The sequence below is a fragment of the Lissotriton vulgaris genome, chromosome 4_1 (genome assembly GCF_964263255.1).
Source record: "Lissotriton vulgaris chromosome 4_1, aLisVul1.2, whole genome shotgun sequence".
NCBI classification, from domain to species: Eukaryota; Metazoa; Chordata; class Amphibia; order Caudata; family Salamandridae; genus Lissotriton; species Lissotriton vulgaris.
The window spans coordinates 1,361,624,728-1,361,649,908 of record NC_141691.1 but is presented as its reverse complement, the minus strand read 5'-3'; the positions used below and the strand labels follow the sequence as shown (position 1 = coordinate 1,361,649,908).

The 25,181-nt window shown below is 51.1% G+C and overlaps 1 protein-coding gene across 1 annotated transcript in view; it reads left to right on the top strand.

Moving 5' to 3' along the window:
- The window catches only part of SMCHD1 (structural maintenance of chromosomes flexible hinge domain containing 1), a 2,274,803-nt gene that overhangs the window by 1,247,933 nt on the left and 1,001,689 nt on the right, over positions 1–25,181 (top strand). The window contains exon 33 of the mRNA XM_086965602.1: positions 750–875. Coding sequence (XP_086821728.1) covers positions 750–875 — 126 coding nt within the window. The remainder of the gene's footprint in view (positions 1–749; positions 876–25,181) is intronic.

Sequence of the window (25,181 nt, the reverse complement as noted above, 5' to 3'; positions counted from 1 at the left end):
TCTATTCTAAGGTAAGGAATCTAATACTAACCTGTTTCTTTCAGATGCACAAGTTACTTACCTTCGGTAACGATATATCTGTAAGAAACAGTAGTTAGTATTAGATTCCTTACCGCCCCACCCATCCTCCCCGTTCTGCGAACCGATATCTAGGGTTAAGGTCATCCCCTTTCAGGGCTCTAGTTTCATGGCACCAGTGTTGGTTTTTATCATGGCTCTGCATTTCTGGCGCGGAAAAGCTGTGTATAAGAACTGACGTCAGCGTGCGAGGGCGGCGTCTAAGTTCTCCGACGATGTCATCACGGCGCCAACGACGACGGACGCGGAGCCCCAGACGACGCCTTCCGACGCGCAAGGGTACTGCTACGCAAAAGTTTCCGGATCTGACGCCTGAGGATATTCTAAGGTAAGGAATCTAACACTAACTACTGTTTCTTACAGATATATCGTTACCGAAGGTAAGTAACTTGTGCCTTACCACTGTCATTGTATTGTATCCTTAATAGATGGCTTGGATTTGACTGCTCAAGCCTATGATTTAAGAAGATGTACTGTCTAATTGTCGACCTTTTTGAGAACCTGTTTTGGTAGGTTTCTTGAAAGCTTCTTTATATTGCTTAGTTTTCTTACATCCTTCTATTCTGCTGAGCAAATTTAGAATGTCCCATTCTTGCGCATGTTGTCAATGTACACATATTTATTTTTCATCTTCATGCAGGTGATTCATAAAATGTTGTGTTTTATTTTAGGCTGTTACTGTGATAAATGGAAAGGAATTACCAAAGCCTCTTATAGTTCAACTTTGCGACGAGTGGGGAAATCTGTCTCCAGAGTCCAACATTAAAGTAAACCTCATTAAAGATGGCAACATGAAGGTAGTTAAATATTTTTTATCATGCGTCATACTTTAAAGTTGGTAGAAGTTATATAGCAGAGGATTGTTAGTTCTTGGATAATAGTTTTTTTCAATATATTACCAAAGGATACAGAAGGACCCTCCCATGTTCAAGGTAGGAAATTGGGAGTTTGGGGAGTGGCCCTGTCACTGTGAACAGCCTCTTACTCCATTTGTATTCCCTTGCTTAACTCTAACGCTTTCATGGATGAAGCTAATACCCCCATGTCAATCCAGAGAACACAGTCAAAGATGCAAAAAATGGGAAACATCCTTAACAACGAAGATTTTATAACGACTTACCTGAACAACGAAGCCGGAACTACGACGTTCAAAAACCACCACATTCCTTAAGCATGACTTCCCTAAACCACGAGTCTCTCCACTACCCTCCGCTCCTGTATAACGTCACTCCTCAGAATTAAAGGAAAATAAAGGGGGGGGGTCTCCCCTCACTAAAAAGGATAAATAAAAAAAAGAGCTAATAGTATGCGTTGTCAAAGCATACTAACATGGTACATTTAGATCCTTTTTTTTTTTTTACGAGTGGTTCATGCAAGAAGTGTTGTATTTACAATAGTGCCATCTAATGGCCAAACACAAGATGTTTTAGTTTGTGGTTTAGGAAGTAGTGCTAAAAAAGGTAGTGGTTAAGAATAACTCGTGGTTAGGCCTTCGTGGTTAAGGAAGTCGTGGTGTAGGCAGTAGTTGTTTAGACATACAACCGCAAAAAATATTAGAAAAAAACTGGATTATTGGAACGTGAATGTCCGGCAATTAAAAGGATTAGAGTCACTTGAGGGGAGCGTGGCCGAATGAGCAGCGAAATGGCCACCTAACTAGCGAGCTCCGCCGGCTGCTTTATAAATCCTGCAATAATCCTAGTTGTTTCGGGTAACACATGCCCGACTTCGGTTTCCACTGGCTTCGCATGGTCTGAGGCACAATCGACCTAAGTTTTGAAGCCCTGGCACGAATGCTGCTACGTCCATAGGCTCCAGATATCTGGACCGAGGCAGGGTCGTGTTGGGGTCCGGAGGCGCTGGAGAACAAGCCCGGGTGCCTGGCATAAATCGAGGCCGGGGATGCACAGGCCTGGCCACTCGTGAAGCGGGGAGACGGTAAACAACACAGAGCCCACATGCACGGAGGTGGGGTAAGGATACGGCTTTTGCTGAAGACTACTTCCGTACAAATATCCTTAAGGTGGGATTGCATATCCCTTTCTTGAACAAACGGCTGGCCTGGATGAATCCGCATTGTGGCGGGCTGCCATCTTGAATTGGGCTGACTCGCCGCAAAAAACTAGCGCGAATGCGGCCGGGGGGAGAAAAAAAAGATATTGAACCTTGGGCGCATATGTCGTGTGAGAGTACGACCTAACACAGGGCAGAAGAGATTGTGGCTGTGCACTGTGAATCTACGACATAAGGTAGCACGGCGGCCTATATTGTACATACGGGAGCTGGAGGGCATGTGCGCTACACCCGATCGGGCTGACACAGCGACTGTACATTAACGATACACACGGAGACCACCTCTGCCCTGGCACAGCGGGGGCAACTCCGGTCTCTAATATGCCACTCTGAATTCATGTATCTTTGAGACGCTGGCTTCTACAGCTCAACACTTGCACCCGGTCAGGCCTAAGACCTGTATTTCACCACAGCAAGCTACCATAGATACCCATGCTGAGTGCCCCTGGCCTTGATGACATTTTACGCGTAGTAGCCTCCCTCCTTCGCTGCCCGGCCGCTACACGACATCGTGGGATTTCCTGTGGTTGTGACGCTGTCCTGCATACCTCCCTGTTCGGCCACCTTGTGCATACAGATAAGCACCACCGGAGGGTTAAGAGAGATGTCTGCCTGACTTGTGCTACCTGCATTGTGCTGTGCCCACTCCACGATCCTGGGGCCATAAGATATTGAGAGGTCAGACTCGCTGCGGGCTCAGTGGCTGTGGGTAAGGACTAACCTAAGTACCGCATCATGGGTAAGGGTGACCCCCGCCAGCCGAAGCTCACATTTGAACAAAAAAAGACAGTCCAAACAAGCAGAACAAGAACTCATGGCTGCAGGAGGGTCGTCACAAGAGGCTCCTCCAGAAATAGATGTCACTGCACTAATGCTTGTGGTATGTTCGAGCCTCAAAAGTATAGACGCCAAGCTGGATGCCATGACAGCCCAACTAGACAATGTACGATCCCAGGTTGCCACGCACGAAACACGGCTAGATAGCCTTGAAAATCGACACACGGAGTGCAGTGAGTTCCAGCAGGAGACCCAAACGCACATTACCAACATGGAAAATTAAAATTGAGACGCTGTGCGCAAAAGTGGACGATTTAGAAGCGCGCTCTTGAAGATGTAACATTCCTGTCACGGGGATTCCGGAGACCACAGCGATGGGGAAAATGGAAGTCTTCATTACGGAACTCCTACATGACATCTTTGACCCGAGCCTCTCTCCGGTGTTCACAGTGGAGCGGGTGCACAGAACACTGGGGAAGAAACCGCCTGCTGGGGCCACGCCGAGACCGATTCTGGTGAAACTGCTAAACTACCAAGACAGAGACTTAATATTGCGTTTGGCAAGGGAGAAGGGAAAGATAATGCACAAAGGGAACAACATTTCTTTCTATCTGGATTTCACGTCACTGGTGCAAGCGGCCCGCAAGGAGTTTTTGCCAGCCAAGAGGCTGCTGCTCCAGGCTGAGATCCCATACTCCCTCTTGTACCCGGCAAAACTAAAGGTTGTACATGAAGGCACAACACACCACTTCCTGGATGCTAGATCTGCTCTCAAATTTGCGAAACACGTGTGTGGGCCCAGGTCCAAGAGGAAGGCTCAAACTGAGGTTGAAGAGGGTAGTCCAATGAGTGACAATGATTGAAGTCTAAATGCCCTACTATGCTGCTACCTCTGGGTAAAGTACACCTCTCACTGGTACTACTAAAGTGGACCTACTAAGTATGCTGACCTGCTCCTATTGATATGCATCGTGTTGAACATGTTGTCCAAATTTTGGTTTGTGAACTGATCCTATATCTGACTCACACTGCATGAGATTTCAGTTGTATTTTGTCCTTGCTTCCTAGACGTGGATTCAATCCTCAGACTAGATGAACAGCTTACAATAGTGCAGCCACCCTGTGAAAACAGGGGTGTATTCTCGAGATGCCGGGTGTACGCTGGAGATGCCGGGCCTCCGAGGGGTGTCTCCCGCAATTCAAAAGTTCTACTGTTCTAACGCCTTTGGCGTGTTAGGGGGGGGGTTTGACACAACCTAATTGGGGGGTTGGTGTGGGAGGAGGGTGGTCTGGGAAACGGGGAAGTTTGGCGAGTTGTCAGTGCTACATGGTCAAGCTTATTCGTTTTGATATACAGTGTTATAATATGGGTCAATCAGAATGTACATTCACTACTTTGGACGAAAGGCAATGGGTGTGACAAAGGTTCTAACATGGAACATTGGAGGCTTGCGTGATGGCAGAAAGTCCAGACTGATGCACAGCTATTTACTTAGGCACAATATTGACATCTGTTTCTTACAAGAAACGCACATTCATTCCACGGCCTCACCCAGGCTCAAACACTCAAGATGGGGGTCCACATATTCGGCTATATTTTCTAACTATGCCAGGTGAGTAGCTATACTTGTGCGTAGAGGTATTGACTGGAAAGAGCACACTGTGACAAGTGATAAAGATGGCAGGTATGTGGTGCTGCATGGAACCCTACTTGGCAAAAATGTGATATTGGCGGCTGTCTATTGGCCGAACGTGGACGACCCAGAGTTTTTCAGGGAGGTTTGGGCGCAGATAACGATTCTAGACTGCCCTACGGTCATTTGGGGAGGGGACTTTAACGTGGTCATAGATGATTCATTAGACAGAAAAGGTGTATCCAGGCAACTACATCCACACGCCGGCCAGGCATTGAGAGACATAATCATTGAAGGCTCTTTAATAGATATATGGAGATCCCGAAACACACGCACTAGATTAAGAACATGTATTTCCGCACACCACGCTGCCTGGTCTAGATAGGACTTTTGGCTGGTATCTTAAGACGTGGCCACCTGGACTGTTGATGTTGGCATTTTGGCCCGCTCCCTCTCTGATCATGCTCCCCGCCTTCTAGAACTAGAACTTCCCGGGGCCCCCGAGAGGGCTTTCACCTGGCGCCTCCCGCCACATGCGCTTCAAGATGCAGCCTTCACTGAAGAGATAAGACAAGACATAAAAGACTATTTTACTAACAACGAGGGTTCCGTCACCACTGAAGCAGTTCTATGGGACGCCTTTAAAGTGGTCTTAAGGGGTCAATGCATAGCACGCAAAGCAGCTGTTTGAAGGCCATCACAAATACCATAGCTGGGTTAGAGGGGGAGCTCAAAACACTTGAACAATCTTTCTGCACTGACCCTACACCGAACACAGCCTCAAAAATTAAAGCTAAACTACTAGACTTCGCCGAGGAAGCCCAGTGCGAGCTGAAATTCTTAGGCAAACAGGCTGAGGCACGAAGATATGGTGAAGGTGACAGGCCCAGTCAAACCCTAGCTAGAATGATCAACTTCTCTGCACCACCCACACACGTACACACCATTTTTGACACCGCAGGGGTCATGACGACGGGGCAAAGTGAGATACTACAGGCGTTCACTACATACCATTCCAACTTGTATACGTCCTCGCATGCTGCGCCGCAAGACGCTCTTGCGTCTTATCTTGAGTCCATAGCGCTTGTATGGTTTAACAACGCACATAGGCAGTATATGGACCACCCCTTGACGGTCCAGGATATCGCCAGAACTATCAAAGCTCTCCCGCTTAATAAGGCTCCAGGGCCAGATGGCCTTACGGCAGCATTCTATAAAACGTATGTGGATGAGCTTGCCCCGCGGCTGCATGAGGTGTTTGTTGAGGCTCTGGAGGTGGGAACGCTGCCTGAATCTAGGAGAGAGGCCCTTGTCATAACACTGCTGAAACCAGATAAAGACAGCCAATACCTAGATTCGTACAGACCCTTGTCACTGATTAATGTGGACGTGAAAATGTATGCGAAAATAATAGCAGATAGTCTACAACCTTTGCTCCCAATAGTGGCCCTCCCGGACCAATCAGGTTTCATACCTGGCCGCGCAACCACACACAATCTGAGAACTGTATTCTCGGGGTTGCATTATTTGCATCCGGATGTACAAGCTGCAGTGATATTCTTAGATGCCACAAAGGCATTCGACTCTCTTGAATGGGCATATCTTTTTACTATACTGGAGAGAATGGGATTCAGCCCGTTGTTCATAAATCAAATTTGCCTACTCTACACTGCTCCCAAGGCTACGGTGAGAGTGATTGGCATGATATCAGACCCGTTCACAATTTCCAGAGGTACCAGACAGGGGTGCCCCTTGTCCCCTTTATTATTCGCAATCGCCATGGAGCCACTAGCAGCCAGAATTAGGCAACATTATACCGCCAGAGATATAGGATTCAGCTCCCGAAGCTTGCTGATCTCGCTATACGCTGACGACGTCACTCTGTATGTGCATAACCCAGCTGAAAACCTAAATCCATTATTGAGGGAATTTGTTAAATTCGGGGGGCTGTCAGGTGTTACTATAAATTGGTCTAAGTCGGTAATGTTTCCACTGACCGACAATACTTCCGAAGTGCACTCTGACTATCTTCTGCGATGGGAAGCTGATGAGGTTAAATACCTAGGCATTTGGATCAGCCGAAATCTCCAAGACCTCTGGACCCTACATTTTGGAAGGGCGGTGTCCTGGCTTGAAAGTAAGGTGGCAATATGGTCGAAACTCCCTTTATCCCTGGCTGGTAGAATTGCACTGGCGAAAATAATTGTATTGCCCAAATTCCTCTATCGGTTCGTAAACATCCCCATCCCACTGACGCAATGTTTTTTCACTTGTCTACGTTCTCATTTACTGTCCTTGGTGTGGGCTGGGAGCCAGGCTAGGCTCTCATGGGCATTATTAACACTGCCGCTGAGACAGGGGGGCATGGGTGCTCCAGACATACAATTATACGCGCTGTGCGCACAGGCCCAATATCTGCACTTCTGGGCCTATCCCACGCCTTTCCAACCACATGTGGCAGTTGAGTTGGACACGGTGGCTCCGCTGCCCTTAAGTGTTGCCTTATATCGCAAAACTCCCAGGCCAACAAGGGATATTGACTCGGCCAACATGCTTCGCTGGGCATGGCGTGAGCTGCAGAGGCGAGCTGCCCTACCCTTGTTATACGCACCTGCGATTCCCCTCAAACAGAACCCCATGCTCCCCTGCCTGGAAGTAGGCGGAGGTGACGTATCCATCGCTGGATCTAAGCTGTACACATTTGCGGATTTGTACCCAGAGGGTATATTTCTAGATCTACAAATCGCGGAGGAGAGCCGGCCTTTGTCCTTTGGGGACATGTTCACCTATCACAAACTTAAATCTGCATGCAAAGCAATGTGGCACCGGTTCCCAGAGGAGCCGCCACAACTAAATGCACTCCAGAACATACTAGCAAGTGCATACCGGAAGAAACTGGTATCACGCTTATACAACTCCATGCAGGAGCAGTCCCCTATTGTAGTGCCTAAATCTCTGTAGTTGTGGAATGAAGAACTTGAGACGCCCTTAACCTCTTGGCTGCTAAGGCCATTTTATTATTATACTCTAATTTCCATTGAAATCAATGGAAAGTCCATGACGAGTTACCCTTGTCATTAGCAGCCAAGAGGTTAACCGACGACCAGTGGTCATTCTGTTGTAGGCAGTTGTTGGAACTCTCCCCAAATTACAAACTTCGACTTATCCACTTTAAGTTTCTACACAGATTCTACCGCACCCCACTAGCTCTTCACCGCATGGGTATTAGAGAAGATGATAAATGTTGGAGATGTGGGACAGAGGGAGCTTGCTTTATGCATGTGGCTTGGAACTGTTTGGCTCTATCGGAGTACTGGTCAGAGATTTTTGTAGCTATAAATCAAATTCTGAATAGAGCAGATGATCCTTCCCAGCTCCTTGGTATCCTAGGATGGGTGGCGAACACGGAACCCAAAAGTCGGAAACTGCATGCTTTATTGTTATCTGCTAAACGTCAAGTGGCTATGAAATGGGTTCGCAGACTTCGACCTAAATTTGCGGACTGGCTGTCGGACGTGGCATATGGCCACACACAGCTGGGTGCATATTGAGATCTGATGCCGAATGCCTCGCGGCCACGGGATATCTGGAAGCCGTTCTTGCAATGGTCACGAAACAGAGCGGAGTCTCCCCCGTCTGAGCCTGATGGCCTGGTAACGTAATTCTGGAGTGATGTGTTGGGATTACCCTATACTAGAATCTGTGCAATTATACCACGTATAAATGTTACACTCCACTCAAGCCAAAAATTGAAAGAAGATGTGATAAACACTCACCTGTGTCTATATGTAGGGGTATATGATTTATCCACTGCTTTGTGTATTGACTCCATATGATATGTTTCTTTGTCAAAATGCTCCTAACTTTGTACAAGAATGTTGAGACTGACAGATTTACCTCATGTTTGTACTGACGGTAGCCTGTTTTGCTAGTTGTTTACAAAACTCTTATCCTTCCTTAAGGTGCAGCAGCGGAGCCCGCAATGTTTGCTTTTTTCGTACATGCATATGTCGATGTAATGTATACCTGCTGTGTTTTACTATGCAATATTCAATAAATACATTATAAAAAAAAAAAAGGATTAGAGTCACTTGAGCAATTGGTCAGTAAGCATGATGAGTCCAGGAGATGGACCTAACATGAGACCCCTTACACCATAGCAAAAATTAAGTGATTTGTAAACTATTTTTATTAGATTTTTTAATATAAACTGCATTTACATGTGACAGCTGGTAATTGACATTGATAAATTGAAGTGGTATGTACCATCTGGTTTTGCCTGCATAGATATTGAAGGATTACAATGTAAAACAGAAAATGGTACAACATTGGAAAGTGTTTACATTAGACAGCGAGTGTTAATGTGGTGCCACTATACTTAAACTCGGAAAAAATTAGGAAGGTTAATCTAATGGGGAAGGCGGACAGGTCTAGAAGTAGCAGTAGAGGTTGTGGGATTCGACCAGGGTAGTTGCTGAGAGAGACAGTTGCTACCCTGTGGATCATTGAGATGGTGTGGGGAATGGTAAGGATGGAGCGTGCACAGGAGCTACTTTGTGAGCTCCCAATTGGTGCGGTGACGATTGAATATCGGAGGTCTAGAAGGGCTTGGGTGGATTAATGGGGGGAGATCATCGTCCCTGTCTCCTGTTGAAATTGCACGAGAAGGTTGTCCAAATGGGGGTAATGGACTGTTTGCACCAGCCACGAACCTCACAATGGAGGTCTACTTCCTCCCCGGTCAGGAGGCTGTTTGAGGATCAGTAGGTGAGCGTCACGGGGAGTTAAGGTGTGCATTTGGTGAGAAAGAATGCTAGTGCTGCGGATCATGTGCATACTTCTAATTGCTTTTTGCTTCTGAGCAAACCTAAGCAGCATGCCTCCCATGGGTATATGTCTGGCAATTCTGTGACCTTGCTCAGGACGGTGTGTACTGAGTGCCAAAAGCTTTGTAGGGTTGGGCAGGACCACACCATGTGCTTAATGTCTGCATATGAAATGTGACATTGTGGGCAGGGAACGCCCGCCTTGGGGAAATAGCGATTCAGTTGTGACGGGGTTAGATATGCCCTATGGAGGATGACAAAGCATATGTTCTTAAACCATGAGTTACGGGAGACCCGCTGTGGGGACTCCAGTGCTCAGCTACATTCCTTTTTGTGTAACAGCCTCCATTGTCATCCCCCATTTTTATCGTAGTGTAGCTGGGGGTTAGCCGCCAGTTACCGGATGGCTTTATAGAGCCAGGTAATGAGGTGTCGCCTGTCACCCATGGTAAGAATGGCTTGCAGCACAGTGTGCGTATTGGGCTCTGCCATCACTATATTTCAGAATGCTTGGAAAGTATAACGGAGCTCCCTGTGCAATAAAAATGGTCCTGGAGGGAGGCCAGCAGAAGATGACAGTTGGCAAAAAGATCACCCCATGTGAGTATGAGAATTCGGTCCAGGCTTTTAGTTAGCTAATGGTATAGAATGCTGGGGTTTGGGGCAATCCGACTAGAGGCAAGGTTGGTGCATTTATTGGGTAGCATTGGGAGAGGCGATGTATCCTGCCCATTCTTCTGGGCATCTGCCACCTGCAAGGGCCAGGGTGAGGATAGAAGCACCTGTGGAAGAAATAAGCTGCGAATCATTGGCGCCAGCATAAGTCCCTGTTCGGGGCAGGTCTCTCCCAGGTAGCGCCCTTCAGTCCAACAAGCCATCCACTGGAGTTGGGCTGCTAGATAATATGCCTCAAATGAAGCAGCACCTAGCCCTCCCCTCTCAGGGGAGTTGCAACTTTGCAAGCGCAAATCGGTGTCGTTTGATGCCCCAGATGAGGGTACAAAGAAGAGTGTCCAGCTCTTTAAAGAAGGAGCGTGGCGGGATTACTGGTAGATTCACAAAATGATACAGAAGACTCGGCAGGATTATCATTTTTGCCATGGCAATCTTGCATATGGGTGCGAGAGGCAGAGGCTGCCAGAAGTGCATTTGCACCCTAATTTCCATTTGGGATTTGCGAAGGTTCTCCTCGTAGAGGTCTGCAGGAGTATGGTAGAAGTAAATTCCTTAGATATCGAATCACTTGCGCGCGCCAATGAAGGATCACATTCCCGATGTACACCTCGTGTGGCTGCATGTCTGGGTTAAGGGGGTAGACGGCTGATTTGACCCAGTTAACTCTAAGTCCAGCTACCAAGACTTAAGCAGTCTGGGTGTCCCTAAGGGGTGATAGGTCCATTGTCACATTGCAGAGGTACAGGAGCACCTCGTCCGCATAGATTGAAATGGCGTGCGTCCTATCTGCAAGTGGAATGCCCCATGCCTGAACCTCCTTGCCTATTCATATGACTAAAGGTTCCATTGCAGGCGCAAACAGCAATGGAGAGAGTGGGCAATCCTGTCTCGTCCCACGGCCTACTGGGAAAGGGGCCGAGACCAGGTGGCCCAAGCGAATCTGGGAGATAGGCTTGGAATATAGAAGTAGAGTGTAAGCCAGGAACTTGGGCCCAATACCCATGCGGTTGAGCACTGTAAATAAATAGTGCCAGGTTAGAGTGTCCAAAAACCTTTTTCAGATCTAGGATGAGGCAGACTGCTCATGCGGTCAGATTTTTTTACCGGATCCTGTATATGGAAGACAGCGGATATTCTGGGAAGTGCTACGGCCAGAAACAAAGCCATTTTAGTCAATGTATACAAGTTCCGGGAGTATCCGCTCGCTAAAATCTTGCTTATGATTTTATAATTCTCCTCAAGGATGGCATTGGATCTGTAGGAAGTCAACTGCTTGGGGTCTCTGTCTGGTTTTGGAAAGAATACTAACACGGATTCCCAGAGTGAGTGTAGAATCTCACCAGATTCTAAGGCTGCTGCATACATCTCTGCCAGATGAAGCACCAGCTCGGTTGAGAAGGTGTGGTAGTATTAGGGAGGCAGGCCATCAAAACCCGGCATTGTATTGCAGGTGAGAAGACTGATTGCCTGCTTCGCGTCAGCAGGCGTTATTGTGGCATCTAAAGAGACCCTGGTGAGGTGATATAAGTGGAAGGGTGATTTATGCTAAAAACACATCTGAGTGGCTCGTCTTAGTACCCGGCTGTTCCTGGTATATAGAGGAATAATATTTCTAAAAGCCAGCAGTATATCGTTCTGCGTTCGTACAGTGTGGCCTGTGGGAGTACTTATCTTCGTGATGGGGAGCATCAAGGTTTCCTGCGGGACCAACCAGGCTAAAGGTTTGCCAGACCTGTCTCCCTCCCTGTGGACCTTGGCTGCATGCTCTAAAAAACTAATAGCGCAGGTGCTTCAGAAGGGCAGTGTATGAGATTTTTGCTTTGGCCAGTTGGGTGAGCGCAGGGTTGCTGTCGGCCGCCTTACACAGTGTAGCTAGGCCATTCTCAGCTGTCGTAATGTCTCTCTCCAGAGTTCTTCTGGTGCCCACTGTGGTCTGGATGCATACGCCCCTCGTCACAACCTTAAAGGCGTCCTACTCCAGGGCTCTGGTGGAGGCTGTCCCTTAGTTTTCAGGAGAAGTACTGTTAAATGTGGTCCCTCTGTTCATCACGGAACACCGGGTCCTCCAGACATTCCAGTGGGAGTATGCAAGTGGGGGTGGGTATGTGTACGCGGTCATTGACCACATGACCTAGGTAAACAGAGTGGCGGACGAGAGGCAGAAGGGTAGCTGATTAGAGAAACCGGCCCAGGTGCCCTTGTAAATTGTGAGGAATGGTATGTAATGATTAGAACTGAGTCGTGGAGTATTGGGATCGCCATGCGCCAGTGAGAGTCCAGTTGCATACACAATTGCCGAAGCAGTGTACCTGTGCATATTGGTTGCGGGGGACTTGGGGCAGTGAAGGGTGGGACCTATCTAGTGCGAGGTCGAGGACACAGTTGTAGTCACTGCCCAACTACCATCGTAATGCTGTGTTGTGGGTGAGGGTGGCGAAAGGGTGTCCCGAAAGGGCCCCAGCTCCATATTGGGGGCTAAATGCACACTATGAGGATGGGCTGGCCGTCAAGATGGCCCTCAAGGAGTACAAAGTGGCCCGTGGTATCAAGTGTCACATTTGTTTCTAGAAACGGAATATCCAGGCGAATCCACACCATGGCGCCAGGTGCATAGGCTGAATATAGGGTAACGTATAGGGAACCGCACCACCATTGATGCAAATGATCCAGTTCATTTGCCGTGATGCCTGTCTCCTGCAGTAGAATTATCTGTGCCTGCTGACTCTTGATGTTAGGCTGTGCCTGTGGGTTTGTGGTGTGTGGTGGTGTTTGCCATCGTGATGACATATCAAGTCCTGTCTAATACATATAATCCACGCTTAAGGCTCAGCACGCTTCAATGCTAGGGGGCCCAGTGGTTCAAATTTGATTATCTGCTATTGTGGTGTTTTCCTGGGGTCTGTATGTGAGTCTCTTCGAGAGTCGTCAATCTGGGGAATGTCATCCTCGGACGTAAAAAATGTGAGGGCCTTTCTCATAGTCAGTTTCTGTAGTTGTGGCTTGCAGTGCCCGCTTCCAATCTGCAATGATCTGTTCCATTTGGGGGAGGAGCAGCCTTGTGATGCAGGCTTAGCCCATGGCTTTCCCAGTCTCTACGCGGCCTGGGAGGACCCGCGGTGGGCCTGGTATGAGGGAGATTTGATTCCCCATAGTGTTGGTCAGTCCAGTCCCACGCGTCTTTGGGGTCTGTAAAGAAGATGGTGGAGCCATTGGCTATTCTCTTAAGGCAGGCTCGAAACAGGTTTGAGTACTGTACCTGCAACTGGCAGAGGTTGAACGTTGGTGTTGGACTTTTCTGGTTTAATCAGAGATGGTCATAACTGTTTTGTCTTCCACTCTAAGGGGAGCTGTCTGGCCGCTTGGAGGACAGCATCACGGTCTTTAAATCGAAGAAATTTGGATGCATGGGACAAGGGGGAGCCCTTGGAAGCGGATGCAGGGCTGGGACTTGGTGAGCCCTTTCCAGGGAAAGGAATGGAGGGAGATCGGATGGCTGAGCAAAAGGCTTAAGCCATGCCTCAAGGTTTGTTACCTCACCTCTGAAAGTCCCAGAATATGCATGTTGCTCCTGCGGGAGTGGCCCTCTAGATCCTCTGCTCCGTCCTCAAGCTGTTGCACCCACTTATGTAGGTTCCGGATTGCAGATTGGTTGTTAGTCACTAGAGGCCGGCAAGCGTGTTTTCGCCTTTGAAGATTTGGTTTGCGAGTTTACGCTGATCGTCTTGTAAGAAGCTGATTTCTGCAGTCAGTGTGCGGAATCTAGCCTCCATGGAGTTCCTGGATTGTTCGATGGCCTCCAGAACCCTATCCAACTTATCCAAAGGGGAAGGTCGCTGTCGCTGATGGCAGGGCCGTGGCGGTGGAGTGCAGTCTGTCCATAGCTTATTTATTTATTTATTTATTCAAAGTTTTATATAGCGCGAACAAGATCCTTACAGATATCAGAGCGCTTCACATGGACAAGGTAGGGGCAGTAGGAATGAACAGAGATAATGGGAGCAGTGTAATAGTCATTAACATGGTAATAATCATAACATACATAAAACATATGCATATACAATCAAATAAACAAGTAATATAAGACAGCACAAGTCGTTGATCACACTACAGGGGTGTTCAGGTACACCTTGGGTATGTGGATGGCTTATACCAGTGTTATAGTATATAGAGAACACTGAGTGAGGGCAACGGGAGAGTGGATCAGTAAACCAGCGTGTATCCTATATTAGTCGGTAGACGAGAGTAGCGTAGTAGTGTCCCCATCAAGTAGAAGTATGGTGCCAAGGGACAATGAGAACAGTGGTACAAAGCAATGCAGAGTCACTGATCCAGCACCTGTGAGGTTCAGGAGATCTTGGCCAGAAGGATGCTTTTCACCTCTTTCTTGAAGAGTGTAGTGGAGGAGATGAGCCTTGTTTCAGGGGGGAGCGCATTCCAGATCCTAGGTGCCATTCCTGAAAAGGAGCGCTTGTATGTTTTCTCTTTCCGGAATCTACAAAGTTTCAGGAGTAGATTTTTTGTACTTCTATTGGATCTCGACCCTCCTGATATAGACAACTTTTGAGCGAGGTAGTTGGGTGCATTGTGGTGCACGGCTGCATGTGTCATAACTGCAATTTTTAGCTGTATTCTGGCTTCAAAAGGCAGCCATTTTAGCGATTTTAAGTCTGGGGATATATGCGAATGCTTTCTTGATCCAGTAATGAGTCTCGCGGCAGCGTTCAGGGAGGCTCTTAAGGGTGCTGTTGTGGATAGCGGTAGTCCGCTGAGGGTCACAATTCCGTAATCTATTCGGGGGATGACTAAAGCTTGTACAGCAGTTTGGAAGTCTTCGGCAGGGAGGAAGGGTTTCATTTTCCTTAGTGTGTTGATTTGGAAATTAGCTGCTTTTGTGGCTTTGCTAACGTGCTGCTGCATGTTGAGCTTGGCGTCGAGAGTGACGCCTAGGGATTTCGCCGAGTCCACGATTGTGGGTTGGACATTGAGTGCTGTTAAGTTATTGAGCCAGGTTTGGTTGATGGAAATTTTCGCCGGGGGTGAGATGAGTAGGAACTCAGTTTTCAGAGCATTTAGTTTGAGGTGATTATCGGCCAGCCAAGATTGAGTGTTAATAAGCGTGGAATTCAGATGTTTGATATCTTCAGGGGATTGTAGTTTTAGGTAAAGTTGTGTGTCGTCGGCGTACATATGGAATTCGACATTGGAAGCTTGGAGCAAGGTGGCGAGCGGTTCCATGACGAGGTTGAACAGTGTGGGGGAGAGGGAGGATCCTTGTGGTACCCCTAGATCTGCAGGCACAGGTGTAGATAGCACATTGTCGATCTTGAACTTCTGAGACCGGTTGTGAAGGAAGGACGAAAACCATTTGAGAACAGTTCCCGATAGACCCATTCTAGTGCTTAGCAGCTCCAGCAAGTTCTCATGTTTGACCGTGTCAAATGCTGACGAGAGGTCAAGAAGGATGAGGAGGCAGGACTCATTGCGATCAAGAATTTGGAGGGCGTCATCAATTATGTGTGTCATAGCTGTTTCCGTACTATGTTTCGCTCGGAAACCTGATTGATGAGGGTTGAGGAGGTCGTATTGGTCAATGTGTTTTTTTAGTTGGAGTTGGACACATTTCTCCAGCAATTTGGCCAGGGTGGGAATATTGGTGATGGGCCGATAATTGTTTAGGTCAGACGGATCAGCTGTAGGTTTCTTGAGTATAGGCGTGACTTGCCCCACCTTGAGGGAGTCTGGAATGAGGCCTTGTTGCAGAGAGCTGTTGACGATTTTGGTCCAGAGAGGGAGGAGCACGGGATGAAGTCTTTTACAGCACTAGCAGGTAGAGGGTCTGTGAGGTGATTGGAGGGCTTTAAGGTTGTTGGTGTTGGTCGCACATGGGTGAGTGAATGCGAGACTACGCAAAAGAAAGGCACTAGTCAGTGTGGAAGCACAGGAGCACAGGAGAGAAGGGAGATGAGGTTAGGGAAAGAGAAGAGGATGTTTGCGCCACAGCTGCTTCCAGGCCGCAGGAGTCAGTGAGCCCTTGGTGCGTGCCTCGATGGTGGCACCGATGCATATAGGCCAAATTGTCAGGGGTGGGAGATGTCCTCTGCTGCTACAGCAAACCAATGGGGAGCCTCACGGGGACTATAAGCGTAAAGGGGTTCCCCTGTTATGCTGTATTGATGGTGACTATGTGCATGGTGCAGGACTCTCTAGCTATGAATGTTGGTTTTGGACCTCTCCAACATGCCCTGAAAGTGGTGCTGAGGCTGATGGCCAGGTCTTGGGACGCTACACAGTGGATGGAATGCCGTGATGAATCACCAGTCATCTCCTTTTGTGGAGGCGTAGTCTCACCAGCAGAGGCCCGCCCCGGTCTCTCAAGTTCTCCGCAGGCCCCCGGTGGACCCCTGTCCCGCCCGCATGTGGCGTTAGGGAAATTCAAGTGAAGAACCTCCACTCCTGCTTTCACGTTGGTCCAGGGGACCGCAATGGGAGGTCCGGGTTGTAGACTAGATGGCGGCAGGTCAGTTAGGTAAATGTGGACTCACCAGTGGTTGTGCAAACCAGGAAGCCCAGGCACCCCAATGCTGGGAGCACCAAAGCTTTGAGTGGGCTCAGATAGTATGTAGCTACGTTCAGTTAACCCAAGGACAGATCTCAGCCAGAGGATTCGGGTCCCAAGCCCAGTCGGCGGGGGGGGCCCGCGGCAGCCACAGATGTCGGTGGTATCATCAGTCCGTCAGGGCTGCGCAGACCCAGACAAGGTCCACAGCCCAGGCACCCCTGACCGTTGGCTTGTCCTCCCCCACTCTCCTCTGTTATGGTGCTGACGCATAGAGGACTGAGGTGGGGAGTGGAAAGTAGTCTGATGCTACATTCCTCTCCCGGCTCAAGGGCTCACAGTGCTCTCCCCCTTCGGGGTTCCACCAGAATTGTGAGGTTGAGTCCTCCCTGCGTGCCTTGGTTATGGCGCCGAAGAAGGAAGGACAGCGGAGAGTCCTGGAAGGGCCCAACGCCACTTCCCTCCCCTGGTTTGGTGACGCAAGGGCTGACAATGAACTCCCCATATGGGGCTCCCCCTGGATCCTGAGACCGTGTCCTACCCCGTGCACCTCAGTTATGGCGCCGAAGCGTGGAGGACAGATGCGAGATCTGCAAGTTGCCCAATGCTGCCTTCCTCTCCCCGGCACAGTGATTCGAGATTAGGGGGGTGGTCTGTCAAGGAGTCCCCAATGGTCTCTGGAGTGAGCAAGATTGGATGACTGGAAGTAAAGGCTTGGGGGCTGTGGCGCTTCCCCACCTCAGCATTCTCTCCTCTGAGGATGCCGCAACAGCCCCTCACTTATAGGCTGATGCTCGCATGGGCAAACTCCTCCTCCGGTACAGGCGGCTCAGGAATGAATCTTCGGTCCCGTGGTGGGGTCATAATGCTGATAGGGAGGCCATAAGAGCTGGTACCCCGCCGTACGGTCTGGTCACTTGGATTGTATTCAGCATGGCGGGCCGGTGGTCGGAGTTTTAAAAAGTTGTGTCTGCCATCTTGGCTGGCTGGCTCGTCCTCGCCCACAGCAAAAATGGAGTGGTAGTGTAGTTAGTCAACACAGGAACCTCAAGTCTTTTTGATGGTATTGAGGAGCATCCCTCAGAGAATCTGGTGCCCTAGATACAAAATGATCTGACGGAGCACCTCTGTTTTGATCCTGGCTGATATGAATTAGTATTGGTGTCAGGAAGCTGAAATTTCCATTGCATGGTTACTGATCCTGCACCACTGAAGCTGTATCATTGAGGGGGCAAATCATTGTCAGATAGAGCTGATCTAGCAGCCCTACTGATAACCTCCAATTCATTACGTCCTAACTGACTCAATATGCCAGAGCAATCTAACATGGGTAGCTCCAGCAAGAAAGCCTCCCCAATCTTTCACCTCATTTAACAATTACATTTATATCTGATAGAGACTACTAGCCGCAGATTCCTTCACGTAGAATTATCCCCAAGCGTGACACTGGATTCAGAAACTTTTTTGCCACAGCATCCCTTTGCGCTGGGGGGCGGGGCAGCATCACGTGATGTCAGCGAGGTCACATAAGACCCGCTCCGGCGCGCCTACCTCAGTTTTTCCCTTTTCCGCGTGCAACGCGGATCCGGTCCTTGCTAGGGCCCCTTTTTTCTTCCAATTCTTTTTGTGGAACGGTGTACGAATGCCTTCGGGCTTCAAAACTTGCACGTTTTGTGGGCGTCTTATGTCGGCGACGGACCCTCACCTCACTTGTATGTGGTGTTTGTGGGGGAGGATCACGGTACATCTGATTGTGCGGTGTGCCAACAGTTGAAGCCGAAGTCGCGGCGGGACCGCCAGATAAAACTACTCTTGGCGCGTCTCTCCAGGTCGACGTCCTCCCCCTCGGTCTGCTTTGGCGAAGGGCTTCAGATACGGTCGTGGTCGACGTCCTCGCCCTTCTCCGATGTCACGTGAGCGTCGCTCCTCGTGGGTAAGTGTTGGACTTGGCCCTTCTGGCAGGTTCACCCTTAAACTTTTTGCTTTGTGTCTGTGACCCAGTGGTAGTGATTCTTGGTTTCTGCGCACTTTCACTGTGTCCCAGTGGAAAGTGCGTGCGCACTCTGAGTGCGTGGAGTGAGGTTGGCCTGCCCTCCCATAGGAATGCATGGGGAATGTCTGGTCCCTGATAGTTCCTGATGCGTGAGGCGTGCATGCTCGAGTTTGGTATGTGCGAACTCGTGAGAATGAATGCTGCGCAATGGTATGTGCGGCGTGTATGTGTCTAGTGGGGAAGTGCCACTTCTAGACATGGCTGTAGGTGTGCTGTGAAGGTGCTGGCGTGTGATTGGCTGGAGCTGGCTGGGATGCCAGGCTCCATGATTCATGATGGGTCTGCCCGGTGGTGAGTGTGGAGATTAGCATGCTGATGGCTGGGGAGGAATGTACCTGTGTCCTGAATGGGGCTGGGCTTTCCCCACACAATGCTGGCTCCGCCCCCTGTGGTGCGTCTAACGACCCTAGCCTCCCTAGTGAATGAAAGGGGTGGTTGAGCCATCAAGGGTGCTCCAAAACCAGCTGTGACTGGTTTCTCCCCCACCCTGCACCTACAGACAAAGGGATTTCAAGTATAAGAAGGGGCTGTGTCCCCTTACATGTTGTTCTCTTCCAGGATCCTGAGGGGGCTGCTGCTGTTGCTGGGCAGGAGGACCGCCACTTGGACTGCCTCCCTGCTTGGAGGCCCAGTGAGCTGACTCTGGGCCCAGCCTTGCCCCCCCCTGCCTGCTTAAAGGAACGTATATGCTGGTCCCTGGACTTTTGGGACCTGGTAGCGCTTTTATTTCCCTTATAGCGCTGGAGAGCGCTTGATCCTGCCCTCCAGCGCTTGGGAGTGCTGTGATCCTGTTCCTAGCGCTGGGGAACGCTGTATTGGTCCTTAGCGCTTGAGAGCGCCTCCCTGGTGCTTCGCCGGTGCCCACCCGGCATTTGACCCGTTTTTGCTGACCTTAAAGTCTCCTGGCAGGTGCCCACCCTGCCAGGGAAATTGCCGCCCTAATATCGAGTGCCCACCTTGATTTATTGCCGTTTTAAAGGAGCCGGTGCCCACCCGGCATTTGCCCCGTGAATTGCGGCAAGATCGTCCCTGCCGGCGCCCGAACCGGAAGTCAGGCAGGCCGGGGGCGGGACAAGCAAGACAACAGGAAGCTGACGGGAGCCCACCCCGCGCTCCTGTGAACAGAGGCAAGCCCAGCTGGAAGAGGGAGGCCGGCCCGAGGAAACCGGAAGTCGCGCTGCGGCCGGAGTCTCCCCGGGGGGGAGACGCTTCCCAGGACTGCCGTGGCTGGAGGAGGGCTGCGGGTACTCGGCCGTCGGAATCCCGCCGTGTGAAGGAGCCCCGCAACGGAAGCAAGAAGGAGAGAGGAGCCCTTGCCTGCAGAGACCCGGTGAGTGCAAGAGCCGGGTTGTTGGTCTCAGGTGCGGGGCTCCTCACACCCATCACCGAGCGGCCCCGACTGGCAGTGGGCCGCTCCCACGAAGCTCCCGCATTGGTGCCCAACCCCCTGAGGGGCGTCAGCAGGCATTCTGCAGAGCCACAAGGGGTTCCAGGGGCCATTACTACTAGAGGGGGCGTCCGGGCACATTGCTGGTGCCCGCCCCCCTCCTGCTAAGTCCTACCTTTGTTTTTGAGGGCATAAGTGTATTTCGAGTCCCCCACGAGGGACTCCAACAAAGGGGCACATTGTTATTTAGCGCCCACAAGGCTCAAGGGGCATTTTTGCATTTCGAGTCCCCAGAGAGGGGGGACTCCAACACTCCTGAGGGCACAGTTGTTGTTACGAGACCTGAGAGGCTCACAGCCCCCATTGTGCGTTTTGAGTCCAGAGAGGCTCTTGAGGGCCCAGTCAGTGGCGCAGAGCCTGCGAGGCTCCAGCGTTGGCCCATCCTTGTCTTCACAGCTGCCCAGCACTTCGTGGGAAGCTGCTACGTGTAGGCCCCTGACATTGGGACACAGGGCATCCTAGCCCCAACACAAGGCCAGTTGGCCTAGGGACAGTCACAGGTGGTGACTTATGTGAGTTGGCGCAATTGTTCTTTGATACATTTCTGAATGTTTTTAGGCATCATGTGTTTTCCTTCCCTGCACCTCTGAATGTGTTTTTATGCGTCATGTGCCTTGTTTTTACACCACTGAATGTAGGTTCTGCATCATGTGTTTTCCTCCCCTACACCTCTGAATGTGTTGTGATGCATCATGTGTAATGTGCTTATACCCCTACAGGTATTGTGATACTTAGGTGGTTGTTTTTCTCCTAGTACAGATGGTGCTAGTGAGGTCCTGGTTCCCTGCGTGACCTGTTCCTAAGGTGGTTAGGGTTGCGTAGGTGGTACTTACCTGTTACCAGTAGTTGCTGGTTGTGTGCTCTATGTTCTATTTTGTGCTACAGTGATTTATATTCTATGTTGTAAGTGCTAATTCTACCTAGTGCTAAGTTCTAAAAGTGCCTATTCCTGACAGTGGTCCATGTGGCCCTGTCTTGTACATATCCCCTGTAAATTCTGCCCGTGCCTGTTGGCACATTGTAAAGTGTGTGTTTTATCTAATGTGTTTTGGTATAATACTAAGGCTATTTTTACATATTACCTTGTGTGGAGTTTCTTTTGTGGTGGGCCTTGGGTGTTGTTGCTGGGGTGCGTGCGCAAATACTTAACTCACATAGCCTCCAAGTTTAGCCTTGCTGCTCACGCCACGTTACCTAGAGGGTGAGCAGGGGTGATCTCAGCGTGTAACTCGCTTGCCCTGACTTAGGAGTGGTGGTCTCTGACTGACTTTGGCGCAAGTCCTGGCCAGCCAGGGATCCCATTTCTAACAGTAAGTTTTGGAGTTTGTCCCCGGGGGATGGTTTCCAGCCTGCCGGGGGCGTGGACTCTCCGCGGGTGATGCGGCCCCACGTGTTGTCCTATCCACCGTTTCCTGGTGTTGGGGCATCGAGAGTCCAGATGGAGACATCCCCGGCGGCCTTGCAGGCCTCGCTGGCGTCTTCTCCTCCTTCCCCTCTAAGGGCGTCGGTAGATCCCACCCCCTTGCGCAGGTCCCTCCTCGGTGCCGCCGGTGGCTCCGGCGTCGACTGGTTCGGATCGAGGCTTGGAGGATGTGGTGCTGTTGAGTTGCAGCCCCTCGGGGGTCCCTCCTTCAGACCACAGCGCCTCCGCCTTGCCGCAAACTCCCGCGGGAGTCCCTGTGGTTTCGCGAGAAGTTTCCGGGGCTCAGGTCGCGTCCCCGAGCCCCTCTCGGTCCTTTGACAAGGTGGTCCTGTCTAAGGCAAAGTTAACTCCGCTATGACGCCGGTAGAAGCTGGTCTGTACCGAGCCACAGGGGTCGGTGGTCCCTCCTTGTTCCTCTCCGGGTCGAGCCAGGTGGGGACCCGTCGTCCCTCTCCAGGCCCCTCTCGACCCTCCCCACAGGCGGCTGCTTCCTTGGAGGTTGAATCATCCCTGGCGCTGCCACATGGGTTGCCGAGCTTATCTCCGCCGCATTCTGGGCCGCGGCCTGCGGAGGGCTTTGTGTCACTCCCCAGGCCCTTCTCGTTCCCCCACGCAGGTGGCTGCCTCAGGGGGTCGGATCGGCATCGTTCCGGTGCCGCCCCGGGGCCAATTCGGTTCCAGCTCCCCTCCGGTCTCCGGTGCGGTGTGACATGGAGGAACCCTGTCCGGTGACGCTGGATGGTGCAGACGACCTGCCTCAGGCGGCGGACTCTACGGCTCCGCGCAGGGGTCGTGCCGCGGATTCGTATTCGGACGCTCCTTCTCCGGAGGCAGGCTGTATATTGGTGTCGTCCTCCCAGGAGACTTGTCGCCATGTGGTGTCTTTTTCATCGGTGTCGAAGGGCGGCTCCCCGCCCTTCCTAAGGCAGAGGTGTTCGTCGGAAGAGCGGCAGGTACCTCATTATTCAGTTCCTTCCGACTTCCAGGTCTGGCCCTTGACCGTCCCGCTTGGCCTCAGAGACGGCCCCTAAAGTTTGCAGCCGTCACCCACAGAGAAACTGCTTTCTCCACCGGGGGGCCCTACGGAGGCAGGTGTGACCTTTGCTCACGCGGTGTCCACAGCTGTGGGCATCCTGCGCATGGGTGACCCGGTGGCTCACTTTCTGGCGGACCATCTCTTGGAGGTCCTCCACCAGGGGTCTGGTGGGAGGGAAATCTTACTTTACTTTGAAGGTTCGCTCCTTCCTTGATGGGGGCTTGGAGGCGTCCTGCCTCAGGGAACCCGGTGCCTCAGCATCTTCTGCACCGGCACCGGCTGGCGCCGTGTGACCAGGCGTGTCTTTCCCTTCACCCCTCTGCCTCCAGCCCCCTTTTGCGGACTGCTTTTCCCTCCCTGCCTCCACTGTTGACTCCGCCGTCCCAGGACGCCCACTGGCTCGACCAGCGCTGCCCTGCAGGCCCTTAACACCTTGTGTGTTCTGGCTAGGGCCTCCTCCTGTCTGTGGGACTTGGTTGAGTCTCTGGGATCCGCAGCGTCCCAGAAGACTGGTCAGGTGGAGTTACGGCATCATGTTTTGGATGGCCGGGAGCTTGCGGCGTTTATTCTCGCCATGCTTGGCTTCGGGACGGAGTATTCCCTGAGAATATTCGGGAGCGACTCATCGACCTTCCGTTTGATGGCAGCCTGTTGTTCCATGCCCTGGCCGACTCCGCCATCCAAAGGCAGAGCTCCGTCCTCGTCCTCCGCCTTATCTTCCTCCTCTTCCATCCCCTCCTCAGTGACTCCTAAGTTGGGCTGATTCTGGGCCTTCTTAGGACGGTTGTTTTGGCTGTGGAGTGTGTTTTCTGGCCATTTGCGTCCTTCCTTGGGACTTTGGCATTGTTGGCTGCTGGACGGCCCTTTTGTTGATTATGTGTGTGTGTTCTCTCGGAGTTGTTGCGCAGACTTGGCCCTGAAATTAGGCCTTCCAGTTTGCTTGGGCTGCTGGTCAAGCCTTCCGCAGGGTGTTTTTCCCTGTGGCTCTTTTGTTTTTCCTCTGCTGCGGAAGTTCTTCCAAAGACGGTTCCCATTTCTTGGGACTTAACCTTCACGTACCCTTTGTGGGCTAGTGGTAGCTGTCATATGGCTTGCGCTCTGCTAGGGGGTTCTGGTCGCCTTCAGGTGCCTTTTCTCCATGGCATTTATGTAGGTTGCTCTTGCTTCTTGAGGTCGTGTGCGCTGCCACTCGCAGTGGTGTGCCTGGGTATCTCCTCCTCTCTCTGCTTCTGTCCTGAGGTCTGGGATGATCGTGTGTACTCCCTTGCCAGGCGCCACCTACTCGGCCTTCCTGGGGCTCGGGCTGTTCTTCTTGCTTCTGGCGGCTTTTGACTGCCAGTGCTGTTCTGGCTGGCATGTTGCTCTCCATCTGGAGTGGGTTCGCCTTCTTTTCCCTACTTTCCTTGGGTCCTCTAGGCTTCTTCTGCTTCTTCTTATCCTGTCTTGGCATTGGGCGGAAGCTATGTTGCCTTGTGAGGGAGTGGGGTGCTTCGGCCTCTCCGGCCTTGCCCTTGGTTCCTCTGCTGTGAGTGTACAAGCCTCTTCAGCCTTCTTCTCCCTCCTACATCCTCTGGGGTCGGTGGGGTTGTGCTTTTGGGGGTTCCCATTGCCTGGCGGGGGCGAGGGTCTACCTGGTCCACAGATCTGGTCCCCTATGGGTCCCTCTGTTCTGTATTGGCTGGTTGGGTCCTTTGCAGACCCTCCTTTCTAGGGGTTATTGGTAGGGTATCTATTCTACATGAAGGAATCTGCGGCTAGTAGTCTCTATCAGATGTACGAGTCACTTACCTTCGGTAACGATGTATCTGGTAGAGACGATTCTAGCCACAGATTCCTTCATGGCCCGCCCTTCCTCCCTGATTCTGCGAGGACCCTTGGGTTGGTCTTCGGTACTCACCTCCTAGTGGGGGGCTGTGTCTCCTGTGATTGCCTTCCTTGCTCTTGACGGGTGCCTCCTTCTGGGGGCGGTTCATTTCTCCTGCGGTTCTTTGGAGGATGGGGTTCCGGTGCTCCGGTGCCCTGCTGCTCTGGCTACTCCAGGTTTGGGGGGGATTTATTTCTATCTCTGTCCTTCCCTCCCCTCCCTTCCTTCCATTGCTTTCCTCTTGTTAGGGGTCATCTGGCCATGTCTTGCCCTTGTCCCTTGTGGGTGGTTGCCCTTTATGTTGGCTTGGCTTGGAGGTGTGTGTTTTCCCTGTCTGTTTTGGGTCTGGCCCCCTTACTTGTTCAGGATGGGGTCGGTAGGTCTACTACGTGTGACAGGAAGTCACCAACCAGGAAACGCATGTATCAGAAACAGACAAAAAAGACCCTATCCCACCTTATATTTCCGCCCTCCTCTATTTTCAGCCCGTATGGAATGAATCACATCATATACGTCATTCGACACGAAGGAGATAAACCGGTCCTGCGGGCCCTTTAAGAGTAGAGCGTCCGTCTCCCACGTGGGAGGTCACCTGACACAGGAAAAGGAATTTCAGCCGGAAGAAGAGGAACAGGATCTAGAGGAGAAGACGCAGACGAGTCGAGAAAGCGTCAGCGAGTCGAAGACTGTGAGAAGTGGGATCCTGACCCGGAGAGAGGAAGCCTTTGGCGTATCGACG